The 23,565-nt window shown below is 53.4% G+C and overlaps 2 protein-coding genes across 2 annotated transcripts in view; both read left to right on the top strand.

Annotated features, from left to right (window-relative positions):
- Positions 1–1,700: 1,700 nt before the first annotated feature.
- Positions 1,701–20,753, top strand: MECP2 (methyl-CpG binding protein 2). Its single transcript, XM_039867032.1, is given in 5 exon segments — positions 1,701–1,919; positions 17,897–18,247; positions 19,534–20,250; positions 20,252–20,326; positions 20,521–20,753. Coding segments are annotated over 5 exon segments (1,350 nt in total). The 5' UTR covers positions 1,701–1,812; the 3' UTR covers positions 20,621–20,753.
- Positions 20,754–21,170: 417 nt separating this feature from the next.
- IRAK1 (interleukin 1 receptor associated kinase 1) overlaps positions 21,171–23,565 on the top strand; it is a 19,642-nt gene continuing 17,247 nt past the window's right edge. Inside the window, exon 1 of the mRNA XM_039867031.1 lies at positions 21,171–21,484. Within this exon, the coding sequence (XP_039722965.1) occupies positions 21,171–21,484 (314 nt within the window). The remainder of the gene's footprint in view (positions 21,485–23,565) is intronic.

Raw genomic sequence — 23,565 nt, 5'->3', positions numbered from 1 at the left:
TAAAAGATCAAGTTCTAGTTAAAGTGCGCTGTGGTCTGAGAATGTGGTCTGCGTGACACCAGCCCTCGCAGCTTGGTGAGAAGTGCGTGACCGAACAGAGCGTGCAGCCGCCGAGCAGGGACACAGAAGCCTGCATAAGCTCATCACCTCGGTCTTGTCCACTGGGTTATGAAATTGTCTTCTCTTCTTACAGTCGTTTTTATCTGCTCGATTTACCCACTGCTCGGGAACATGACGCAGTCTCCTGCCATGCCGGTGGACCCGTCAGTTTCTCTGTGGGCTTTGTTAATTCGGGCTTTATTACTTATTTTGAGGCCGGGTTTTCAGTTTTAGAAACAATTTTATCTTCCTGGTAAATTGAACTTTTTGGCAGTATGAAGTGACCCTCGTTTTCATTAACAGTGTTTTCGCCTGGATTTTCACTCTGTCTGGTGGCAGTAGCGCCGCACCACTGCGTTTTTGGCCAGCATCGCCGCTTTCCATTTTCCTCCCTTTGTGTCTTTTGGGGTTAGACGTAGCTCTTGAAAATGGCGAGTTGCTGGATTTTTTTTTAGAAAAAAATCCATTCTGTCTGTTTTGTTCATTAACATCTGTTTAATTACCGATGCCTTTAGATCTGTTTATACCATTTTATTTTGTGCGTTCCACTTTGTCCACATTTTCTATTTCTTATATTTTCTCCTTTCTTGCCTTCTCTTAGATTGCTTTTTTTTTTTTAATTATGGTAAGATACATACAAAATTTACAGGCTTAACCATTTTAATTCTCCAGTTTAGTTGTGCGGTTTAGCGGCAATAAGTAAATTCAAATGGTTGTACTTCCATCTTTTGGATTACGTTTTAATTGGTATCAGGCAGTATCTGTAGGGCCGTACCCTGCTTTTTCATTTTCTGTTTAACAGTAGAACATAAACACCCCCGTTGTTATGGACTAAAGTGTTTACGTCCCCTCAAAATTCACATGTTGACGCCGTAGCCTCCAAGATGGTATTCGAAGATGGGGCCTTTGAGAGGCGATCAGGTTTAGATGAAGTCCTGAGGGCGGAGCCCTCACGATGGAATCAGTGTCCTTATGAGAAGAGACACCACAGAGCTCGCTCTCTCCCTGTCTTACGCCACATGAGTACACAGTGAGAAGGTGGCTGTCTGCAAGCCAGGAAGAGGGCCCTCACCAAATACCACATCTGCTGGCACCTTGATCTTGGACTTCCTGCCTCTAGAACTGTGAGAAATAAACTTCTAATGTTTAATCCACCCGATCTGTGGTATTTTGTTATGGCAGCCCAGGCAGACTCAGACATCCAGGTCATGAAAAACAGTAAACATCCTTGTAAAGGTGCCTTATATCTCATTGCGAATGTAGCGTACCTTCCGTCAGCTCCCTACCCCTTGCCTCCGGATGCCTCACATCTCTGTGCCAAGCTTTCCAAAAGGGTAGTTTATATTCAGGATCTCCACCTCCCCGTTGGTCAGTCCCTGGATCGCTTCTCCACTCTCCCTCCACGGGCAGTGGTTCTAGACAAGCTGCTGTCTGCCTGCCTGATCAGGATCCACTCATGGAATCCACACCGGCTCAAGAGGCAGACTCCTCCCCCACACTCTACAGGTGAGAGCTTACCCCACTGAAGCATTTCTCTTAGTGGCCTTTCTGTGGCATGTGAAAATGTTGATTTCCTTCTTGCAGCTCTTCACTGGCAAAAGGGGAGTTAAAGCAGGTCATGCTCTTTGGCCCTCATCTCTTTGTCCCCTCCCCTGCACTGGGCTCTGTGTTCTGCATTGAGGCTCCTGTGGACTTCTCTCCAAGCAGTCCCAGATGGCGGTGAAGTTACCTATTGCTGCGTGTGCCCCCTGCTCGGCTGAAGCCACTGAGAGCAGTGACTGCCTCTGCTCGCCCACCACAGCCTCCCCTTGTCACCTCTGGTATGGCACTTGTTACACTTCTTGTTCAATGAATGACATTTATAGGCGTGTTGGAACTGTGGGAAGAAGGCAGTTGGCAGCAAGGGGTGTAGCTCCTTGTTTTGCCCGCAGAGATAAGACTTTTCACTAGGAGATTTTTTTCGCATTCCTGAATTTGTAAAATAAGCCCACCTAAACCAAGAGGTGGCACATTACCTACTAGAACCAAACACTGAGCTCAGCCAGGCTCAGGTGTCCCAGAATATTTGTCCCACCAAATAACAGTTTCGTGGATGTCTCCACAGTGGTCCCCGAGCGTGACGCAGTTTGAGATTTGGTCCTGGGAGTACAGAGAAGCGTGTCTACAGAAAATGGCCTTAAGGTGAACAAAGTGTTATTACCGAACTGATGTCTCGGTCAGCTCCAGGAGCCCCTGATCTTCCAGGGAGCGACCTCGTGGGCCCCAGGGCTGCTGTCAGACATCCGAAGTTAACCGGACAGGTCCTTCACCTGGGCACTGTCCTATCTCCCCCTGCCTGGATGGCTGCCCGTCAGGAGCCTCCCGTCGCCCACCAGTCAGTCCCCGGTTGAGTTTTTGGGTTGAAGCTGACATCCCATTAGGCGGCGACAGGGAGTACGAGAAAAGTACTAAGGAAATAAAACTTGTTTTGCTTGATGTTAGAAAAAGGCTCATGGGACGTGTGTGCACTTAGATTTTACCATGCAAGGCGTTTGAAGGCTTTCACCCTTTTTTCTCTCTCCCATTCTCGTCAACCCACTGCCTGCCCTGCCACCCTCCCGCCTCCTCCAAATAAGGTGGATAGATCAGAAGACCAAATAGCCAAACCTATGTCCTCTGGTGTGTGTCTGTCACAGTTGACAGCAGCACCGTAATGCAAGCTGGGAACCCGAGAGTCTGCTGCTCTGCCCTTCACTGCCCACGTCCCAAGAGCCAGCCAGCCAGCCCAGTGTTCCTTTATTTCTCCACCCTCTCTTCGTCCCTTCTCCACTGACCTGGTTCAAGCCCTCAGCTCTCTCTAGGACTCCTACGGTGAGTCACTAACTCTCCTGTACATTTCTGTCTTCCACACGGTCAGTCCTTGAGTTGAAGCTCACTCCCCTGCTTTAAACCCGACAGTGGCACCCTGTCTTCAGATGCTCTCGACACCCCTAACGTGACCCTTGTCTTTTTCTGGCCTCTTCTGTTGCCCGTTTTCTCATCCCTGTACCCCTCAGCCACACAGGGCTGCTCTCATGCTCCTGGCTTCTGTCTGTGGTTCCCTAGCAGCATCTCCTCCTACCACTTAACTCTCGAAGACTCTGCTCAGGAGTCTCTTCGTGCAGACAGCCCTTCCTAGGCCCCCAGGCCCCACCCAGGTTAGATCCCTCCTCTCGCTGTTGATCGTCACGATCCGTGTACTCCGTGCAGGAGGAAGAGCCGGGTCTTCCGCGTTCACAGTTCGTGTTCCTCCAAAAAGCACGCTGTGATCCTCGTGCCGCTCAGCTTTGCAAGCCCACACACTGCCTGTCATGGGCTTGCTCACCACCCCGGACAGTCCCCCCTCCAACGAAGGTTCAGTGCCAGGCCCACAGTCTGTCTCTCTCCGACCAAGCCCCTTCCGTCCCACGGGTGACTTAAGTGTGCACATAGATGGCCCTCCTGGCGCCTGGCTTCCCATCTCCTTGACCTCACCACCCACTGCCATGGCCACAGCCTAGACTTTGTCATCACTGGAAACTGCTCCACCCCCAGAGCTGTGACATGTCTCCTGGTGACAGAGACTTCCTGTGCTCCTAGCTCGAAGGTTCCAGGTTCCCCAGGACTCTGTCAATTTTCCCTCCCTCTCATGACTCATGCCTATCGCCCTACAAACAAACGTGCTTTAGAATTTCTCACCTTCACTGAGGGTTCCCTCCTCTGCTCCCGCCCCGCTCTCTGTTCCCCCTTTGGCCAAACTCTTCAAGACTTGGCCGCTCGGCACCCCCTCTCCTCGCCTCCCACTCTTCGCGGAGCCCGCTCCACAGAGGCTTTCTCCCCACATTCCGTGGAACAGTCTCGTCAGCTCCCGGTGGATGTCCACATTGCCATGGCCATCGGCAAGTCCTTTTCACATGGTTGTTCCCTCCTGGAAACCGTGCGTCTCTTCGGGGACCCCACCCTCTCCCTGTGCAGAATCACTGGCTTAGTCGGTTTTATTTTCTTTGGCCACCGCACCTCACATCTGAGCCCCCTTCTGTGTTTGGGGGAACTCTCACCCCACCTTACGAGTTTGATGGGAGGCCAAGTGGCCTGACTGTAGCCACTGAAAACGCCAGATGCTTCTCTTCCTAGGTTCCCTGTCAGCTGGGGCAGCAGTCGGCAGACTACATCCCAAGCCAAGTCTGGCCCACCACCTGTTTTTGTAAATAAAATTTCATTGCAGCCCAGCCTCACTCCTTCCTTTATGCATTGTCCGTGGCTGCTCGCCCACTACCCTGGCAAGTCGAATGGTTGTGACAGAGACCATGTGGCCCGCAAAGTAGAAAATATTTACTGTCTGGTCTTTACCAAAAAAAAAAAAAAAAGGCCCAAGCCCTGCAAGAGAGTATGGGCGTAAGCCCTGGGCTCCACCGGTGACACCCTCCTTCTGGGGCGGAGATGGACAGCAGGAAGGACAAGTTCCTGGGTGGAAGTGACGAGTGGCCAGTGCTCCCCCCTACATGGTGGCATTGGCAGTGCTGACTGCCACGTGCCAGCCTGGCTGCAGGATTTGGAATATTGTTCCTGGCCAGCTGGACTCAGAACTTGTTCCTCTGACCCTCTGGGGATTCTCTGGCTACCCAATAAGCTCCCCGCCCCCCATTTTTGTTATTGTGGTAAAACACACATAACGTAAAATGTACCCTTTGAAACATCTGCAGTGTATAGTCCCATGGTATGAAGGACCTTCATATCACTCAGGCATCACCGCTTTTCAGTCGAGTCCTCGTCTGTGTAAATCAGTCGGTCTGCGCTGCTTGGCGCCAGCACTCTGGACAGATGCACCCGATCGTCCTTCTACCACCTCACCCCTCTTCCTCTGTCCCCTTTGCTGATTCTTTCTCTTTGTCACACTCCAGATAGCTTGTCCACACTCACATCTGAGGTGCCCTGCCGCACTCACCTGGCTATTCAGATCTCTCTGCTGAGCGGTCCCGGCTGTCTGCCTAGTCCTGACCTCTCCCCTGAACTCCAGGCTCGCGTCCAGCTGCCCTTCGGACCTGAACAAGGCAAAAGGCCTCGACATCGAAAACGTAAAATAGGGAATGACAGCCCTCGGTCTGCACTCCTCCCGCCCCAGCACACATGTGCCCTGCACTGACGGCACCTGGACCGGCCACCACATCGCCCACGTAGACTCTGCAGTAGCCCATATGGAATGGAGTTCACCCGCAGATCCCCAGGGGATGCGATCAGCAGGCAGCCTCCAGCTACCTCTTCCTTCGAGTGAGACCCTTCTCACCCAGGTCACACTGTTTCCAGGGTAGCGCCCAGGTGACCGAGTAAGATGGGTACAAAACCCCTGCCCTGCCTTCTCTGTCCAAGGTGGCCTGGAGCTTCGTGAGGCCTAAGTTGCACTTAGACTTCTTACTCCACCCAGGTCCGCTTCCTCCCCCTTCCTTTCACAGGTGTCGATCCCTAGTAAACATTTAACACCCCAAACTGTGGGCTCACCCTGCAGCACCTTGCGTTCCTGCCTCCTCGGCCTCTCTCCACACTCTACGTCTTCCACATAGAGTGAGCTTTTTAAAACTGTTCATGATCATGTCACTCCCCTGAGAAGGTCTTCTGATGCTTCCCCCCCAGGAAGGTGTCTTTTTTCCCTGGCGGTGCCTGAAGAATTCTTTCTTTGTCCTTGAACTTGAGGAGGTTGATCGGTGTCTGTCTCTGTGTCTCCACTGAGTGTGCTTTACCACATTTTCCTGGGAACATGATGTGTCCTTTCGAGCTGCACATACGGCTCATCTTTGCTTCGGGTCAGTTCTCTTACAGTACATCTTCAATGGCATCATTTCCATGTTTGGGGTTCTCTACTACGGCGACACGAATTATCCTTCTGTTGGATTGTCTTTGTCTCTCTTCCAATGCTATTAGCTTTGCTCTAATCGCTTTAGCTTTTGTCTTTTTCATCTGCATTCACTGTTAGTGTAATTCGATTTTCGGCTATGCGGATTCTGTCCGGGGCTCTTTCTAAATGTATTTATGAGTTCTGTAATGATGTGGTTTGGTCTGCAGTTTGTCTCTCTAGGTCGGGAATTTGCTCTCTCACCTTACTGTGTTTTATCATCTCGTCTCTGAGCTCATTGAGAACGTGTTCTTCCAAAGTTGTGGGGAATTGCATTCTCTTCCTCGTGGTGTATTCTCTTCTTGGTGGGAGACTTTATGCCTTTCCTGAGCCATCTCCTTCCCTGTCTTTTTTTGGTTTTCTTTCGGCCGTAATATACTTGCAGAGTTACCATGTCACTTCCTGTCATGTTGGCTCGGGCTCGGATGGCTCCAGGCACTCATTCTGTCTGCTTTGGTGGGGAGGGGAATGCTCGACCCTGTCTTCGCAGTCTCTTAGCACGGGCTGTCACTGCTTCGCCCTCTGGGCCGTGGTTACCCTGTGGTCAGAGAGCAGTTGCGCCCCGGTGGGGCTGCGGCGGAGCAGGAGGGTGCCTCCGGCAGTATCTAGATTCTTCTATCTTAAGAATTGTGTGACGTGACTTCCACCAAGGTTCACTCCGGCTGCTTGAGGGACATGAATGCCGTGTCTGTAGAATTCGGGAAGGGAGCCCCTCAGGCTGCAGGCGGTTCCCCGAGTCCATGCGTACCCAAGCACTGTCACCTCCACAGAGCCAGCCTGGCTCGCGGGCACTTTGCCTGTTTCTCCTGCACCTCCCAGCAGGAACTTCTGTGGTTCCTGGGCCTAAAAGGACAAAGTTTGGGATTCTCACCAGTTGCTTCTCTCCAGCTCATTGGCTGAGAGGTCTCAGGGTGTCGTTGGCTCCCCGACGACGTGAGGCAGGGGTAGGAGCTAGTCTTGCTGCTGCTTTGTCCTCGGGAACCCTTTTCTAGGTTGCCGGGTTTTGAAACGTACTGCGTTCAATCTTAGATCTCTTTCCTTTGAGATAAATTCCTCCCTTCATACTCCTCCTCGCCTTCGTTTTGTTTATTTTATTAGGGATTGGGAGAGAGTAATTCTGTGGGACGTTGTAACGTGCCATTCGAACCTGATTCTCTAATCCACGTAGAATCAAGTCTGTTGTGTGGTGTGTGATGTGGCCACAAGGAGCAGTCATGGCCCAGCACCCCCGCGACGTTCTCTGGCCGTTTGCAGGTGCTTATTGTAGGCGAATGTCACCTTCCGAAGGGAATGGCGCTGGGATCTTGACCGGAAGGAGGCTAGTCAGTCTTCCTATTGTGTTTTCTACCCAGTTCGTGTTTGTATACAGGGAAGTGACCGCTTTGTTGATATTTGTCTTGTCACCGAGCACGTTACTTACTTTTTAGCCAGTCCCCAGAGTTGTTTATGGGATAGCGTGTGATCTAGTCTCTGTTGCTTCCTGGTGGCTTTGGACCCCTGTTGTCAGGAGCCGGGGTGGGGCCCAGGGTGTTGCCGGGAGGTTGCTGAGACAAGCGGGATCTCCACGCGTATCCGTGTATCTCTTTCCGTGTGTCCCAGCAGTGCAGGGTCGCTGGAGCGCTGCAGCCCCTCCCCGCCCCTCCCCTTGGTCTCAGCAGTGCCCAGGGAAACCCCTCAGCCTGTCACTGTTCTTTCCACGTGTGGCGCTAGTGGGCTTCTAGGCCATCACGTTCGCCACCAGCAAACTGCCTGGCTCGCAGGTCTCGTTGTTGCTAGGCCGCTGCTGGGGAACCCTGTCCCTAGACCTCCTTGGCGGGTCCCTCCGTTGCTCACGTTTGAGTGTGTTGGAACCGTGGGAGCAGAACTGCTCTCGCCTTGACTCCAACCGCGCCACATCCTCTAGCAGTCTCTCAAAGCGCCCCAGCCATCGGGGACACCCTTCTTGTTTGCCAACACTGACAGATTTCCCCTTCCTCTTTTGTCGGTCATTTCAGTGGGCTCAGATGCCATCATTGGGCATCAAAGTTTATCAGGCGTGCAAATGTAGGGCGACCTACACTAGTGAGAGGAACGCTGATGGAAACAAGGCCATTCACTTCACGTGAGTTATGTGAGGTGACCCTTACACAGAGTTCTCTCCCATGTTACTGGGGATCTCCTTCCTGCCCCCTTCCCCTCCAAATATGTTGCCTCTGTTGGAATTTCATTTTGGTAAATATTCTGTTCTTCATTAAAAGCAGCCGTCACTCGCTAAAAGTCTGTAAAACTTATTTACATGAAGTATACAAAGGTAAGAAGAAAACAGTATCAACAGAAAATGGGGAAGAAACAGCTATGGGAACGTATTGCTGGAGACCAGAAAGGCAGACACAACGTAAGCGCCTGTGGAGACCGGCCGTTGGGACCTCGAAGACTGGATATTTGTCATGGGGGCACTAGAGCCCAAATCCGCCCTGACACGTGTCCGGCCACTGGCGCAGAGGACCACGGGGGGCGCCCCGCGGGATGTAGGAGCACAGGCACTGGGAACATGATGGAAGGGAAGTTGCTAGGTGAGGAGGGGCCAGACTGGAGAGCGAACCTAACAATACAGGCTTTCCAGGGCACGAGGCGAAATAACAAAGACATCAGCAACAAGGATCGCCTTGGTGGCCCCCCATCCTTGCCTCTGCAGTCGCCTTCATGGGAACAGTTGGTGGCGAAGGCACCCTTCTTGGGTTCCAGTCGTGGTCCACAGCTTTACCAGCTTTACCACCTCGGGCCTGATCCTTCCCACCCCCAGAGGGCCCCCATCCTCGAGCTCTTCCCCAGCTCCTTGACAGGTCTCTCCTGGTCCCCAATATCTACCCTTTCACAGCAGCCATCGAAATTGCTACAGTTTCATTATCGACTGTCTGCCTTAGAAGACCGACCACGCCAGGAGAAAGAGAGGAAACGGCTGCAGGAAGAAAGCGTGTCTCGCTGCTGTAGCGCAGCGGCCCTAGCGCAGCGCGTGCATAGTGCCTGGAGGTGCTCAAGCAACGTTACCGCCGAGCGAGACAAACGAAACACCCCACGCTGTTCCCAGCATCCTCGCTGTGATGACTTCCGTTTCAAGCTTGCCCCTGTCCACTAAGCATCCCATAGTGGGAGCAGTTTGTGCCTCCCTACTTTACTCCTATCTGTCTAGTTCCCGAACATTTTCATCACCCCCAAAGGAAGCCCTATGAAAAACAGTCTGGCATTTCCTCCAAAGGTTACGCATGGAGTTCCCGTGTGACCCAGCGAGTCCATTGCAGGCATAGACCCAAGAGAAGTGAAAATACGTCTGTGCAAAAGCTTGTACACATGTGTTCATAGGAGCTAAAAGGTAGAAGCAGCCCAGCCGCCCAGCCACAGGTGACTGGATAAACAGTGTGGCGTTCAGCCGTGGACAGGGGTGACGTTCTGATACATCCTGCGACGTGGATGAACCTTGGAAACATGCCGTGTGAAAGGAGCCAGTCACAGAAGGCCGCATAGTGTAGCATTCCGTTTCTGTGAAATGTCCAGAAGAGGCAAATCCACAGAGACAGCAGATGGGTGGTCGCCAGTGGCTGGGAGTCAGGGAACTGGGGGAGCGACTGCTTCGTGGCCATGGGGTGTCCTCCGTGAGTGAAGAAATGTTCTGGAAGGAGAGGGAGTGGGGATGGTTGCCCAACATTGCGAATGCATTAAGTGCTGCTAATGATAACTCTTATGTTGTGTGCATTTTCCCACAAAAAAAAATTTAGTCAGATGCCCTCAGAATATTTAGCCAACCACCTTCATTTTGGCTAAATGTCTAGTCATTAAACCTCTTGAACTAAATTCCTTTCTCGCTGTCATTGTTACCATGTCCTGGCCTTCAGAAGTGACATTCAGGTCAGCTTGATCTGGTCTAGCATGTGTCACTCTAGGTCCCCATGCTGGCCTCTTTCTCGTGGATGGATGGCAATGCTGCTTACCTGGGCTCTGTGCCTGCGACCAGACAGGCTTGCTTGGAGACAGCTGTGGGTTCTGAGCGCTGCATGGGCATCGTAAAACCTACCTTTATGATTTAGGGTAATTGGTGAAGTCAGCTGTCATTTTAGTGAGGTGTTATAAAAATTGAGATATAATTCACATACTGTGAAATTCACTCGTTTCAGTTCGGTGTACAGTTCAGTGGCATTTAGTGCCTTCACAGTGCTGTGCAACTGTCACCTCTATCTAGTTCAGAACTAGATTTTCATCACCCCTAAAAAAAAAAAAAAAAGGCCCTCTGCCCACCAGCAGTCACTCCCTGCTATCCACCACCCCCAGCCCCTGGCAGTGACTAATTTGCTTTCTGTCTCTCTGGATTTGCCTCTTCTGGACATTTCATATAAATGGAATCCTACAGGATTTGTCTTCTTGTGAGTGGCTTATTTCACTGAGCATAATGTCTCCAGGATCCTTCCATGTCATAGCGTGTGTCGGAATTTCCTTTTTATGGCTGAATTGCATTCCATGGCCCGGGTAGATCACACTCATCTCTCCATTCATCCATCCGCAGCCACTCGGGTGGTTTCCACTTTTTGGCTGCTGTGAACATTGGCGTGCAAATATCTGTTCGAGTCCCTGTTTTCAAGTCTCTCGGTCTGTACGTAGGAGCGGAATTGTTTGGTCACGTGGGAACTTTTGAGGAACTGCCTGACCGTTCTCCACGTGGGCAATGTTCGTTTAAACCGGCTTTCCTTTCCCCGGCGGACTCGTGCCCTAAAGATGAATGAGACTTACTGTGTGGTACCGGTTAACTTCGTTTGGAGAGGGATCTGGCTTCGGGTGGCAAAAACTGTTTTATTTAGCTTTTGAAGACTCAGGCGGTTTCTTGCATCTTCTAAAAACTGGAATATTAAAAAACACACTGAATTCCGAGTAGGGTCGCTGAAGTTCAGGTTCCACCACTGCAGCCTTCGCACCGAACCGCATCCCCTCTCGGCTTCCTGGGGACCACCAAGACTCTTCCGGTGCCAGTTCGATTCTCCTCACATCTTTAAAGAGGCCGAAGCCGCTGTCTCAAAGTGCCGCTGCCTTTATTGATTCGTGCAGAGAAGCTTCCTTGACTGTGAGATTCTGCAGCACACGCTGGAGGCAGAAAGAATTGGAAGCACGCAGTGAATGGCACTCCAGGATGGAAGCGGCCACTACAAGGAGGCCATTTCCCTCCTCTGGTCCCTGACCCTTCCCCTAGGGAAACGGCCACCACCCTGCCCTTACAGTTTATTGCCTCGTCGTGGTACCTGGGCTCCTTGTGCAGCCCCACGGCGGGGATGACTGGAAATGAAAGGTGTCAAGAAATGCCTTCTCCTGAAATCGGTCTGCTGCAGATATGACTGAAATTGGGAAAGGTCAGGATGTCGCTGGGGCTCTGGGGCTCTGGAACGTTCCCCGGAGCTCACTCTAGAGGGGGCTAGATTCCAATTCAAGTGAAAAACTTCAGCTGCTGCTTTTGGCTGGCTTTGTAGCCTTTTTACTTTTTAATCCGAAGGCCTTGGGGATCAAGTAGTCTCTCCTGAGCCACAGTTGTCCGGCCAGCTGCACCTGCCAGCTGTTGGTCACTCGCGCCCCTGTAACGTACAGCAGCCTTGGGTCAAACGTACGGCCTCCCAGGGCCTCCTGCTGCAGGGTTACTGTAGGTTACTTACTGTCATTATGAAAATACAGGCAGTTCTCATTGTTAGACCCCTGAAGATAAAACGATTTGGCCCGAAAACAAGATTCCTGCAACTAATTTTCCTCTGCTAGATCAGAGGAAGAATTTGGTCTAATGTTTGCGTTCAAGCAGCAAAATCACTGGACGATGTTTTATTACGCAAGAGCCTTCCGTCATGCTTCATAGATATTTAAGATTCGTGAAGGCCTTTCTGCTTGAATGTGACATGTGCATTCCTGAGAGGAGAATCACACAATAAAAAATAGGAGTTGTTAAGGACGCCGCTGCAGTGGGGTAGACCGTGCCAAACCTATGCGATCGGGTAACCGGAGCTCACTAACAAAACCAGAGACGATTCTGGTTAAAAAACAACATCAGGACACACGAAGTCTCCTTCGGCATTGCACTTAGCGTCGCCATCAGCCGACCATTTTTCGCCATAACCCCCAGATTTGTGCTTCCTCTCACGATGCACAGGTGAGTTGTTCCGTCGACATTCAAAATCGGGTCCCAGACAAGGCTGCCTTCAGCACTGATTTTATTTTAAACGCAGGGAAATATCTTGACACCTTCATTCACACTCACAGCTTCACCATGTAGAAAAGCATAACACTGGAAAACATTGTGGTTCTTTGAGCCACTGAAAGAAGGCATTTCTGCAAGGTTTCCAGCTTTTTCTCTTAATGTATTTGCGTAACGTGAAGACGTTCTCTTTAATTGTTAGAAAGCTTGCCCGAAACTGCTTCAAAATATTACGGTTAACCAGCACAGCTTCCAGTTATAGTGATGTCATCTCCCCCCTTTGAAGCGCATTTTTCCTGAACCCCTCACCGTCGGAGGGGTTAGTCGCGTCACCGTGACATTGCACTCCTGGATACCGAAGCATGGCTTTCCTTGGAGCGCTGGCTGCAGTTATAACCCTCAGGGAGTTTAGCGTCGTGCTAACACGGGACCACGTTCACATCCTCCCGACGCCCCATTACTGACTCTGAGCGCCTTCAGACCGGGAGCCAGTCCAGGATTGCATGTTGCTTTCGGTCGTTCCATCTCTTTGGTCTCCTTTAACCAGGAGCAGTCACCAGCCCTTCTTTTTTCCATGCCGCAGACCATTTTGGAGTCCAGGCCCACTGTCGTGTGGAATGGCCCCCCTTTGGACTCTTCTGGTTGTTTCCTCGTGGCCTCAGCTATCCCTTCCTGCAGGATGGGGCGGAGCTGATGGCAAGCCGGCCAGTCAGTGGTGCCCAATTTGATCGCTTGTTAAGGGGGCGCCTGCCAGTTTCTTCACAGAGCAGGACTCTCTCCCTTACTTCTCTTACTCTTTGGCCTGTCTATTCCTTGATTTCTTACCAGCTTGTGAGTACGGCTAGCACTTTTTAAACATTGTCTTCTATAGCATCTTCTAGAAGAGGTTCAGTCCAGCGTTTTGAGTAGTTTCAGCAGGAGTGTCTGTGGACCTGACCGCCTCATTGCTGGAAGCCAGTCCGGATGTTCCCAGTGTAAACATCCCCCATACTGCTGCCCTTGGGACCCTTCCCACCCCATCGCTGTAGATGTCACTGTGCTCCAGGGCGAGTGATACACCAAGGCCCTCAGTGACCGCCCCAGCCTTGCCTCCTGCCAGCCCCAACCCACCAGTGCCCAGCAGGCTACTAATAGTGCCCAAACTCTTCATTTAGGCACTCCGAGCCTGCTTGCTTTTGGGCTGAGCTAGCCCCTGCTCCTCGAAGTTAATGGCCATGGGGATTCTGCCATCAGAAGCAGCAAAGGTAGCACAGCATCTGGATTGTGACCGTCACTTGGCACGCAATTATTAAGCACTGTTTTGGTGTCTGGCACTGTACGTTGAGCAGGGAGATAACAATAAAGAAGACGCTGTCGTGGCAGTATATTTGAAACACTGAGGAACGTAGGGTGCTCCTGCTCGTGGGGTGGAGCAGGAGCAGGCAAGGGGTCTCAGAAGGGCCATCTTAACCCAAATGAAGATGGGAGAGAGGGCTGGCCCACAGCCTCTGTTCTCTCTCCAGGAGGGGCATCACAGTGGGGACAGGATGGTGCTGTTGGCATTGCTGCCTCTGCCCGTCTGGTCTGGCCCGCCTCGAGCCCTCCTGGGCAGCCTGTGAAACTCCTCATGAGCCCTAAAATCCTAGCTCAGGCCTTCCTCCTCTGGGGAACTCCCGTCTCTGGGCTTCTCGCCTTCCTGGAACAGAGGAGGGTGTCAATATTTCTTTGTTACCTCTTTGTCCGTCTTCCCCCTACACGCACGTGTGCACGCATGTGCATGCGCGCGCGTGCGCACGCACACACACACACACACACACACACACAGACTCTAGAAGACCGGAGACTGACTGATGCTAATTCTGCCCTGGCATCCCAGCCTTCAGCAGAGTCTGGCTCAGGGCAAGGGCATCAGTGAGCACACAATGACTCAGCCGTGACCTCAAACAAGTTCCTCTGTCTGGTTGTGCTTCCTTTTCTTTTCATCTCTGACACCGAACAGTTGAATAGGTGGTTTTACTGAGGGTGCTCCCAACTCTAAAAGGTACACGCTTGTGAGCTAGGCGCTCAGTTCTCATACTCAAGATTGTGTGTGTGTGCGTGCGTGCGCACTGTGTGCTTTGATTAGACGGAGGATGAAGAGGGCTATTTGGTTTCTTTGAAAAAGTGTGTCCTTCAGCAAACCCCATAACCTCCTGGGGTGGCTTAGGGAGTCGCTTGACACCCTATCCTGGCCTCCCTCCTTCGGGACACCCTAGGACTGGTCAGGCACCAGGGCCAGGGGTAAACGTATTGGGACTACCTGTTTTGCAACATTTTCCTCCATGCCCAGCAAAATGGCTTCCAGGCTTTGTGGACTTTTGTTACCTTTTTTGAGGTAGCAAACACCTGTGTATCCCTCAATGCACAGAATTGAAAATCACCATATTATCCTAGTTGTTTCAAATAATTTCAATTTCAGAGAACTAGACTATGACAGATAAAGGACCTTTTTATTCCCCATCTTTAGTGCTATTAAAAGTTCATTTATCATACACTTAGAAATGGTCGAAAAGGTAAATTTATGTTGTATATATTTTATCACAATAAAAAATACTTTAAAAATTTGTTTAGGCCCGAATCAGAGTTTGGGCACAGCTAGGTCTCCCACCTTTGTAGCTAGTAGCGAATGAAGCGTATCCTCTCCTTGAACTCCTCGTGGATGCGGCTATAGCCCCACCTGCTCCTGGCCCGGGCTTCCCCATCCTCAGTCAGTGGCGCCACCATCTGGCTGCCCCTGCTTTGGCCAAGGTTTTTAACTCGTCCCTGCCCCTCACTCCCACACCAGTCCATCAGCCAGCTGTCACCCCCGCTCCTGGTCATGTCCCCAGTCCTCTGCTTTCCTCTTAGGTCTCAGAGTGATCCACTGAAGATAAGAGCTCTCGTCCACGTCCCCTGCTCAGAGCTCCCCAGTAGCTTCCCATCACACTTGGAATAAAAGCCGACAAAGCCTTCCATGTGCCCCCTTGAGGCCTCTACTGCGCAGAACCTCCTTCCCCCACATGGCCTCGTGGCTTGCCCCCTCCTTGAGGCCTTTCTCTCTTTTCTCCCCCTGTAGCACCATGTGGGTTTTTTTCTTCGTTGCTTTCTAATTAGTTCATTCTTTTGGACATTCACCTTGTCACAGCATTGTCCAACGCGAGGAGCCCCTTCAGCTGGCACCTGTGTCCTTTTTTATTTTTATTTCTTGACTCTCCCCGTTACTCTCTCCGCGCCCCCCTGCCTTTTCGCCCCCACACCAGACCACCCACTTCTCCCAGGGTCCAGCCTGGTTCCCTTCCATGGACGCTAGGCACAGTCTCTGCCCCTGGGATGCCATCATTGGCCTTAGAATATGTCCCAGCAAGGGTGCACTGTGGTCAAGTATTCGAAATGAATCTTTTCTCTGGTATGTTGTCAGTTTGATATAGTTGAATTCATTTCTGGTTGCATTCAGTGTAATGAGGTTTTGTTGCGTGTTTGCATTTTATTTTCGGTTACATAAACTTTTACCTGATTCATGAATTGAAATTATGCTCTGGCATAGCCAGAGAGGCCTCCCCAGTTCCTAGTTTCTGCTGCGTGCTTCCTAAAGGCCCCTTCTTGCTCACACAAAAGGCAGCCTATGGTACACATTGTTCACCTCACAGTAGACCCTGGGGATCGCGCCCCAGTGGGCCGGGGCACTCTCCATGGTGCGGGCGTGCTGTCCCATAGCAGGTCCCTGGTGGCAGCTGTCTGAGTTGTCCGCAGTCCGGGGCTGGTAAGAACAGTGCCATCGCAAATAACGTCACCCTCTGTTGCTTTGCGTTTCTGGAGGCGTCTCTTCAGGGTAGATTTCTAGAAGTGATTGTCCTACATTGCATGGACACCCTCGATTGTATCTAAGAGGTAGTCCTGGGGTATGTGGCTTATACTCGCCCTCATGGTAGTGATATTTGGGGAATTCAAATGAGACTTCTGAAGAAGCCAGAATTCCTTCCATTGGTACAGTGTTTTTCTCGGACTCTGGGACTGCCCGGGGCCCAGGGCGCAGCCCTGGCCTTCAGCAGTGCCCATCGACTGTGTGGAAGCGGTGGTTCCAGTCTGTCCACTCTCTGTGGCCACAGGCCGTGCCCAGCTTCTCAGAGTTTTTCCTCATTTCCTGTCGAGAAGCTAAGATTGGGAGAATTGAAAACTATGCTCTGGGCTGGAAGAGGTTAGGGACCCCTACTTTACAGCCAGAAAATTGCTCATGTGGGCCAACGGCTGAGTTGGGGTGACCCTGGCAGGCATGCTCAGGGCCCTAAACTGCCAGATGAAGATCCAGGAAAGAACTCAGGGTAGAGCCCAAGCCAGGCCGGGACACACCCTTACCACGACCTGTTCCCCCACGCCTGACGCGAGCTGCTCAGGAAAGCCGTGTGTCCTTGTGGCGCCAAGTGATCCCTGGTGTTAACCTGCCTCGGGTGACTTAACTAGGTCATTCGACTGTGGTTTCAAGTGCACACCACAGTGCCTTCGTTCGGGTCTCCATAGTGTGGACAGGAAGGGGAGTCGCTCGGGGCAGATCAGCCACGGCGCCGAGGTACAGAGGACAGGAATAGCCCTTTGCCCTTTTCCATGACGAGCTGCCAGCCGAGGGACTAGCAGACGGCTGCTTCTGAGCCCACAGGTCTTTCCAGCCTCCCCTGGTCCCAGTTGTGTGCGTGCCGCCTGTCTTAGCCCGGCCGCGAGGGCGTCGTGTCCAGAATCCGATCCCGAGGTCCAGGGCCTCACGGCGAGCGTGTCTAAAGTGCACAGGGAAGGAGCTGCTCTGTTAGCATGAAAGAGTTGGGGGGGCGCCTGCCCTCGGACGGCTCGGCGCCCCTCTGCGCCTTTCTCCTTGCCCTTCCCTGCCACTGGCGAGGCCGTGTCGTAAGGGGGCGTCCGGTGGTAAAGGCTCACCTGACCTGGGGTCACTCCTTTTCTCATGCCAGAACCCTGGGCTGTGGTTTCTAGGTGCTCGTTAGCCAGTATTTACATAGCGCCTTTGTGACTTTCCTTCCTCTGGGGTGTTGGTACCCATTGTCGAGATGAGGAAACTGAGGCATGGGATACTGAGGTCACTGGCTCAGGTTCGTGTTCGGAAATGTCGGAGTCAGAATTCGCGCTCAGGTTGGCTGGCTCCAAACCCGTGTACTCCTTCTGCAGCGCTGCGCTGCGCGCCGCCTCCCGAGGGGGTAGGGCAGGGCTGTGATCCCTGTCAGGAAGTCGTGCTGTGCCCCATGGCAGTTCTTTGTCGAGCACACATTTGAGAAAAGCCGAAATACGGAAGCTGCAGTGACACCCAAGCCAGCTCTTCGCGCCCCAGCCCGGGTTTGGGTGGGCAGCTTCCTCTCCGGCAGCGGAGGGCCTCCTGTCAGCCGTCAAGCCCAGAGGCCCTCAGGTGCAGCCCGTAAAGTGGCCTTGGCCAAGGTGGCCTGCCGAGAAGCTGCACAGTGTTTCTGCTCCGAAAAAAATGCCACCCATGCAGGCCACTTACCCTCCTGAGCACTAGGACTGGGACTCAGGGCGGCCACAGTGCGGCAGCGTGTGGTCGGCCGCCACTGTCAGCAGCCCAAAGCCCCTGAAGGAGTGCGTGAAGGGAAGAGCTTCAAGGCCCGGGCAAGCCCTGCCAGGGCCACTCTGAGCCTGCCGATGCTCACTTTTTCTACGAACCGGTGTGTCCTCTGTGGTACTTACATACTTGTTTAACACTTCAGGGAAGAAAAGTCAGAAGACCAGGATCTCCAGGGCCTCAAAGACAAACCCCTGAAGTTTAAAAAAGTGAAGAAGGATAAGAAAGAAGACAAGGAGGGCAAGCATGAGCCCCTACAGCCGCCAGCCCACCACTCTGCTGAGCCAGCGGAGGCAGGCAAAGCGGAGACCTCGGAGGGGTCAGGCTCAGCCCCAGCCGTCCCAGAAGCTTCTGCCTCCCCCAAACAGCGGCGCTCCATCATTCGCGACCGGGGCCCCATGTATGATGACCCCACTCTGCCTGAAGGTTGGACCCGAAAGCTTAAGCAAAGGAAATCAGGCCGCTCGGCTGGGAAGTATGATCTGATCAAAGAAATGCGTGAGGGCACCTCCTGTCTCTGCAGAGCGGGGGGCTGGCGGGCGGGAGGTCGGGTGGGTGCTGAAAAATGATGGGGACCCTTTGGAGTAGCAGTTCTTCGCTGCTAGTTGCTCGGGAAAATGCGTGTGCGTGACCCCACCTGGAGTGGGGGGCTCCGATCATGAACATGGCTTGCAGGTGTGCCCAGGTATGCTTGGGTCGACTGTGCAGAGGTCTGTGCCCTGCGTGAGACGCGCTCAGGATCGCAGGGTGTGACTTCATCCTGCCGGCCCTCGAGGCCCTGCCTGCAATGGAACAGTAGTAGGGCCTCCGCAGGGTCGCAGTGAGAATGTCAGGAGAGGTCACGGGGCCTGCCACGTGCAGCGGCCCGGACTCTGGAGGCAGGCGACCCTCCCTGGGCTTCCTGCCGTTGCCCAACTGGAGAACGTCCAGCTGAGGGACGCTTCTCAGAACCTGTTAGCCTGGTCTTCCTGGGAGAGTTTTTCGGTGGCATTGCTTCATGAACCCGCAGGAATAGGAGTTCATAGGGCTCAGCCCGCTCTGCCAGTTGTGTTGGGAAAGGTGGGCTTTGGACAAGGCCTCTGGGGAGGAACACCAGCGGGCTCCAACTGCGGCATTCCAACTGTCTTCTTTGCCGTTTGTCCAGCTTTGGGGGGTCACCGGCTGCATTCTGTTGAAACAGAGTAACTTCCAAGCCACAGCAAGCTTCAGAGGAGGAGTGAATAAGTACATTTCAGTTCTGCCCCTTAGACAATCCCCGAAAAGGTTAGCAGTTTTCAGAGGACGTTTGCAGCCTCGTTTGGTTCCAACAGGCCTAAGGGTGAGCAAAGCATTATCCTCCTGACAGACGAGAAAACCGCCCTCCAGAGATGGTAAATGGCATGTCCAGGCTCAGAGAGGGCGCTCTGCTGGCGGATCGGGCCCAGGCACCGGCCTCCGCAGGGGCCCCAGCCTGACACTGAGACAGGCTCCCCAGGCCAGACCCTTCTGGAGGCCAGAGGCGGGGCCTCAGTGGCAGGCCGTTTTGGCATTGGAGCAGGCCATGCCGGCGCCTGCCACTGCCTGGCAACCCAAGTATTTCATGTATGACCGTGGCCGTGCTCCTCGAGTTTTAGCTCACCTTGGCTTTTCCTGAATGTGACTCTCGTTCAGTAGTATCACCAGGCAAGTCAGCTGTGGAAGGTCTCCTAGCAGAGTTCATTGCTACCTTCTGCTCTACCCCGTCTCTGATACTGCTGCGGAAGCTTCTAATCACTTTTTGTGTCTCTCCATTTGTTCCCACAGTCCCCAGGGAAAAGCCTTTCGCTCTAAAGTGGAGTTGATTGCGTACTTCGAAAAGGTAGGCGACACCTCCCTGGACCCTAATGATTTTGACTTCACGGTAACTGGGAGAGGGAGCCCCTCCCGGCGAGAGCAGAAACCACCTAAGAAGCCCAAATCTCCCAAAGCTCCAGGGACTGGCAGAGGTCGGGGACGCCCCAAAGGGAGTGGCACCGCGAGACCCAAGGCAGCAGCATCCGAGGGCGTGCAGGTGAAAAGGGTCCTGGAGAAAAGTCCCGGGAAGCTGCTCGTCAAGATGCCTTTCCAAGCTTCGCCAGGGAGCAAGGCCGAAGGGGCTGGGGCCACCACATCGGCCCAGGTCATGGTTATCAAACGCCCCGGCAGGAAGCGAAAAGCCGAAGCCGATCCCCAGGCCATTCCCAAGAAACGGGGCCGAAAGCCAGGCAGCGTCGTGGCGGCCGCCGCTGCTGAGGCCAAGAAGAAGGCCGTGAAGGAGTCGTCCATCCGGTCCGTGCAGGAGACCGTGCTCCCCATCAAGAAGCGTAAGACCCGGGAGACAGTCAGCATCGAGGTGAAGGAGGTGGTGAAGCCCCTGCTGGTGTCCACCCTTGGCGAGAAGAGTGGGAAGGGACTGAAGACCTGCAAGAGCCCTGGGCGGAAAAGCAAGGAGAGCAGCCCGAAGGGGCGCAGCAGCAGTGCCTCCTCGCCCCCCAAGAAGGGTACACCACCACCACCATTTCCCACCACTCAGAGCCCAGAAGAAGCAGCCATGCAGCTGCTCCCAGCCATACTATAAGCCCATGAGAGCATGACTCAAGTGCCTCCAGCCCCCTAATTTAAGGACTTGAGCAACGGCGATCTGCTGAAGAAGGAGAAAGATGCGAGAGGGCTAAGCTGGAGAGGCGACGGCTGCTAAGGGAACCAGCTGGCCCAAGACTCAGCCCAGCAGGTCGCTGACCTTCCTCTGACCATGAAAAGGCCTAAACACAGGGGAGGAAGCATAAGGAACATTGTTTCATCCTCCATGCCAAGGCCAAACAGAGAGGAGCCTGTGGACAGCCGGACGCCCGTGACCGAGAGAGTTAGCTGACTTTACACAGAGCGGATTGCAAAGCAAACCAACAAGAATAAAGGCAGCTGTTGTCTCTTCTCCTTATGGGTAGGGCTCTGACAAAGCTTCCCGATTAACTGAAATAAAAAATATTTTTTTTTCTTTCAGTAAACTTAGAGTTTCGTGGCTTCAGGGTGGGAGTAGTTGGAGCATTGGGGATGTTTTTCTTACCGACAAGCACAGTCAGGTTGAAGACCTAACCAGGGCCAGAAGTAGCTTTGCACTTTTCTAAACTAGGCTCCTTCAACAAGGCTTGCTGCAGATACTACTGACCAGACAAGCTGTTGACCAGGCTTCTTAGGGTACGCCTGCACCTCCCTTCCCACCCGGACCTCCCCCATGTGGTCGTTAAGGACAGAGAGCACTTGAGAGGACACTCCCATTTTTGGTGCCATTGGTGCCCCAGTCTCAGCTCTCCTCTCCCCCCACCCTGCCCCCAGCTCCCCACCTCTCCCGACTCCCACCCATGTTGGGACAAGGAGGTGTGAGGCAGGAGAGACAGTTGGATTCTTTAGAGAAGACGACAGAGATGGCCAGTGGCTACAGCCCGTGTGATCCCACCTGTGGTGGCACAGATCTGGCCCCACGCCAGCCCCAATCCAAAACCGACAAGGACATTTCACAGGACAGGGAAGTAGCACCTGTTCGCTCCAGTTCTGGCATGGCTCGGAGGGAGTCCTTTGAGCTGCTGGGTGTAGACCGGCCTGAGCCAGATGAGAGGATGGCCCAGGGCCGGCCTCCAGTGGATGGCACTAGAGAGAGGCCGTGGAGGCGGCAGGACGAGGCGCAGGCAGCAGGCCGGGCTCTGGACCGGCAGAGCACAGCGGGCCAGGAGGCACCCCAGTCGCTCAGAGCAGTCTGACTGGCAGAGGCTCAGTGGGGCAGGGGCCAGGGGGAAGAAGGAGGGGAGAATGTTCTTCCAAAACTTTCCAATTCTACTCCTTAGGGACAGCTTAGAACTATTTGCACTATTGAGTCTTCATGTTCCCACTTCAAAACAAACATGCTCTGAGAGCAAACTGGCTTGAATTGGTGACACTTTGTCCCTCAAGCCACCAGACGCGACGGTGTTTAGAACTGCCTGGATCTGTAGATACCTGCGCTTGTTTTAAAGTGGGCTCAGCACATAGGGTTCCCACGAAGCTCCGAAACTCTAAGTGTTTGCTGCAATTTTATAAGGACTTCCTGATCGCTTTCTCTTCTCTCCTTCCATCTCTCTCTCCCATCATTTCATCCTTTCCTTTCTTCCCTCCCGCTTCTTCCTCCTCATTCATCCTTTCTGTTCCAAGCAGTCACAGTGCCCAACTGTACCCCGAGCCGATGCTGGTCAACTCATGCCCCAGGGAGCTTGCCCAGCCCTTGGCCTCTGCCACCGGCCCCCCAGCCCTTGCACTTTTACCCAGGAAGGCGGGTTCTGCTGAAAGTGAGAGAACCTGGCCAGCTAGCCTCTCTGAACAGAAAGGCGGCAGTGTCGCTCTCTGGGACCCCCCTTTCTGGTCAGAGCCAGACACCGGGCCCCTCAGCCTTCCACTCGGGAGAAACGGGTGGGAGGAGTTGGACCAGATTTGGATTGGGGAGCTGAGGGCAGCACAGAGGCCCCCGTGGCCTGCCAGAGTCATCGAGAGGCCCAGCCCTGACCTTAGTCTCTGCCAGGCCCGGCTCGCGCAGTGCAGTGCCGCAGGGCAGCAGGCGGAACAAAGGCAGATGCCCCCAGACCTGAGCTGGGACCAGCGCCTAGGGCCCCCCCTTCTCCGCCCACCCAGGCTCCTCCATTAACCAGACTTCCGTTTGGGAAACATTTGGCTTTCGCTTGCTGGAGGCCGGGTCAGGGCCACACACCACACATTTCCACGTCTGCGCCAGGGGTGTGGTGTGGGGGCCTAGAGACTTGGGTTGGCTGTGGGATCCCATCCTTTCAACCTCTCCATTCAGGAAGTCCTTACCTAGCTGCATATCTTCATCATATTGGTATATCCTTTTCTGTGTTTACAGAGATGTCTCTTATATCTAAATCTGTCCAACTGAGAAGTACCTTATCAAAGTAGCAAATGAGACAGCAGTCTTATGCTTCCAGAAACACCCACAAGCACGTCCCATGTGAGCTGCTGCCATGAACTGTCAAGTGCGTGTTGTCTCGTGTATTTCAGTTATTGTCCCCTGGCTTCCTTACTGCGGTGTAACCATGAAGGAGTACAACATCCTAGAAACCGTCTAGCGCTTCCCTGCCAGTCCTTAGTGATCGGGAACCATAGTTGACAGTTCCGATCAGTAGCTTAAGAAAAAACCGTGTCTGTCTCTTCCGGAATGGTTAGAAGCAAGGGAGTTTGCCCCATTCTGTTCGTAGAGTCATAGTTGACCTTTCTAGCATTTTTGTATCCATTTCCTTATGCTGCAAAAGCAACTCCCACAACCAACCCCGCTCTGCTGTCGACCCTCTGGGCTTCACTTCTGACTCCTCCCCAGGAAGGGAAGGGGGGTCGGAGGAGGGGGCGAGTCCTTCGGGACACCCCTCTTCCTCCAAGGACAAAAGGCTCCTGACCCCACAGTGGCCTTGCACTCCCGGCATCCCCAAAAGACACCTCTCCACGCGAGCGCGGCATCCAGCCAGTTTGTCATGGAGATGCCATCCGTTGTGGTCAGTCGGGATTTTATGCGTTATACCTGGTCCAGTGAAATGTGGCTCCTGGGACCAGTGTCAGGAGCTGGCCTCCCCATTGGCTCGGTACCATCTGGTCTTGGGAAGAGGAGTGCGGGGCCCGCCAGGCCCCCGTTTCACCCACGACAGTTCATTCAGGGGCTGACTGCGCATCGGTGGTTGAGAACACAGCATTGGAAGGGTCGTTTTCTTTCTGGCCGGCCCAAGCTGCAGCCCCCTAGCTCCCAGCTTCTCCCCCTAGAACTCCAAAGCTGCAGGCGGTGCCTGA

This window comes from Pteropus medius, unplaced genomic scaffold, assembly GCF_902729225.1.
Source record: "Pteropus medius unplaced genomic scaffold, Ma_sr-lr_union100, whole genome shotgun sequence".
In the NCBI taxonomy this organism is placed as follows: Eukaryota; Metazoa; Chordata; class Mammalia; order Chiroptera; family Pteropodidae; genus Pteropus; species Pteropus medius.
The sequence above is the reverse complement of the archived record's forward strand: the minus strand, read 5'-3'. Positions and strand labels throughout refer to the sequence as shown.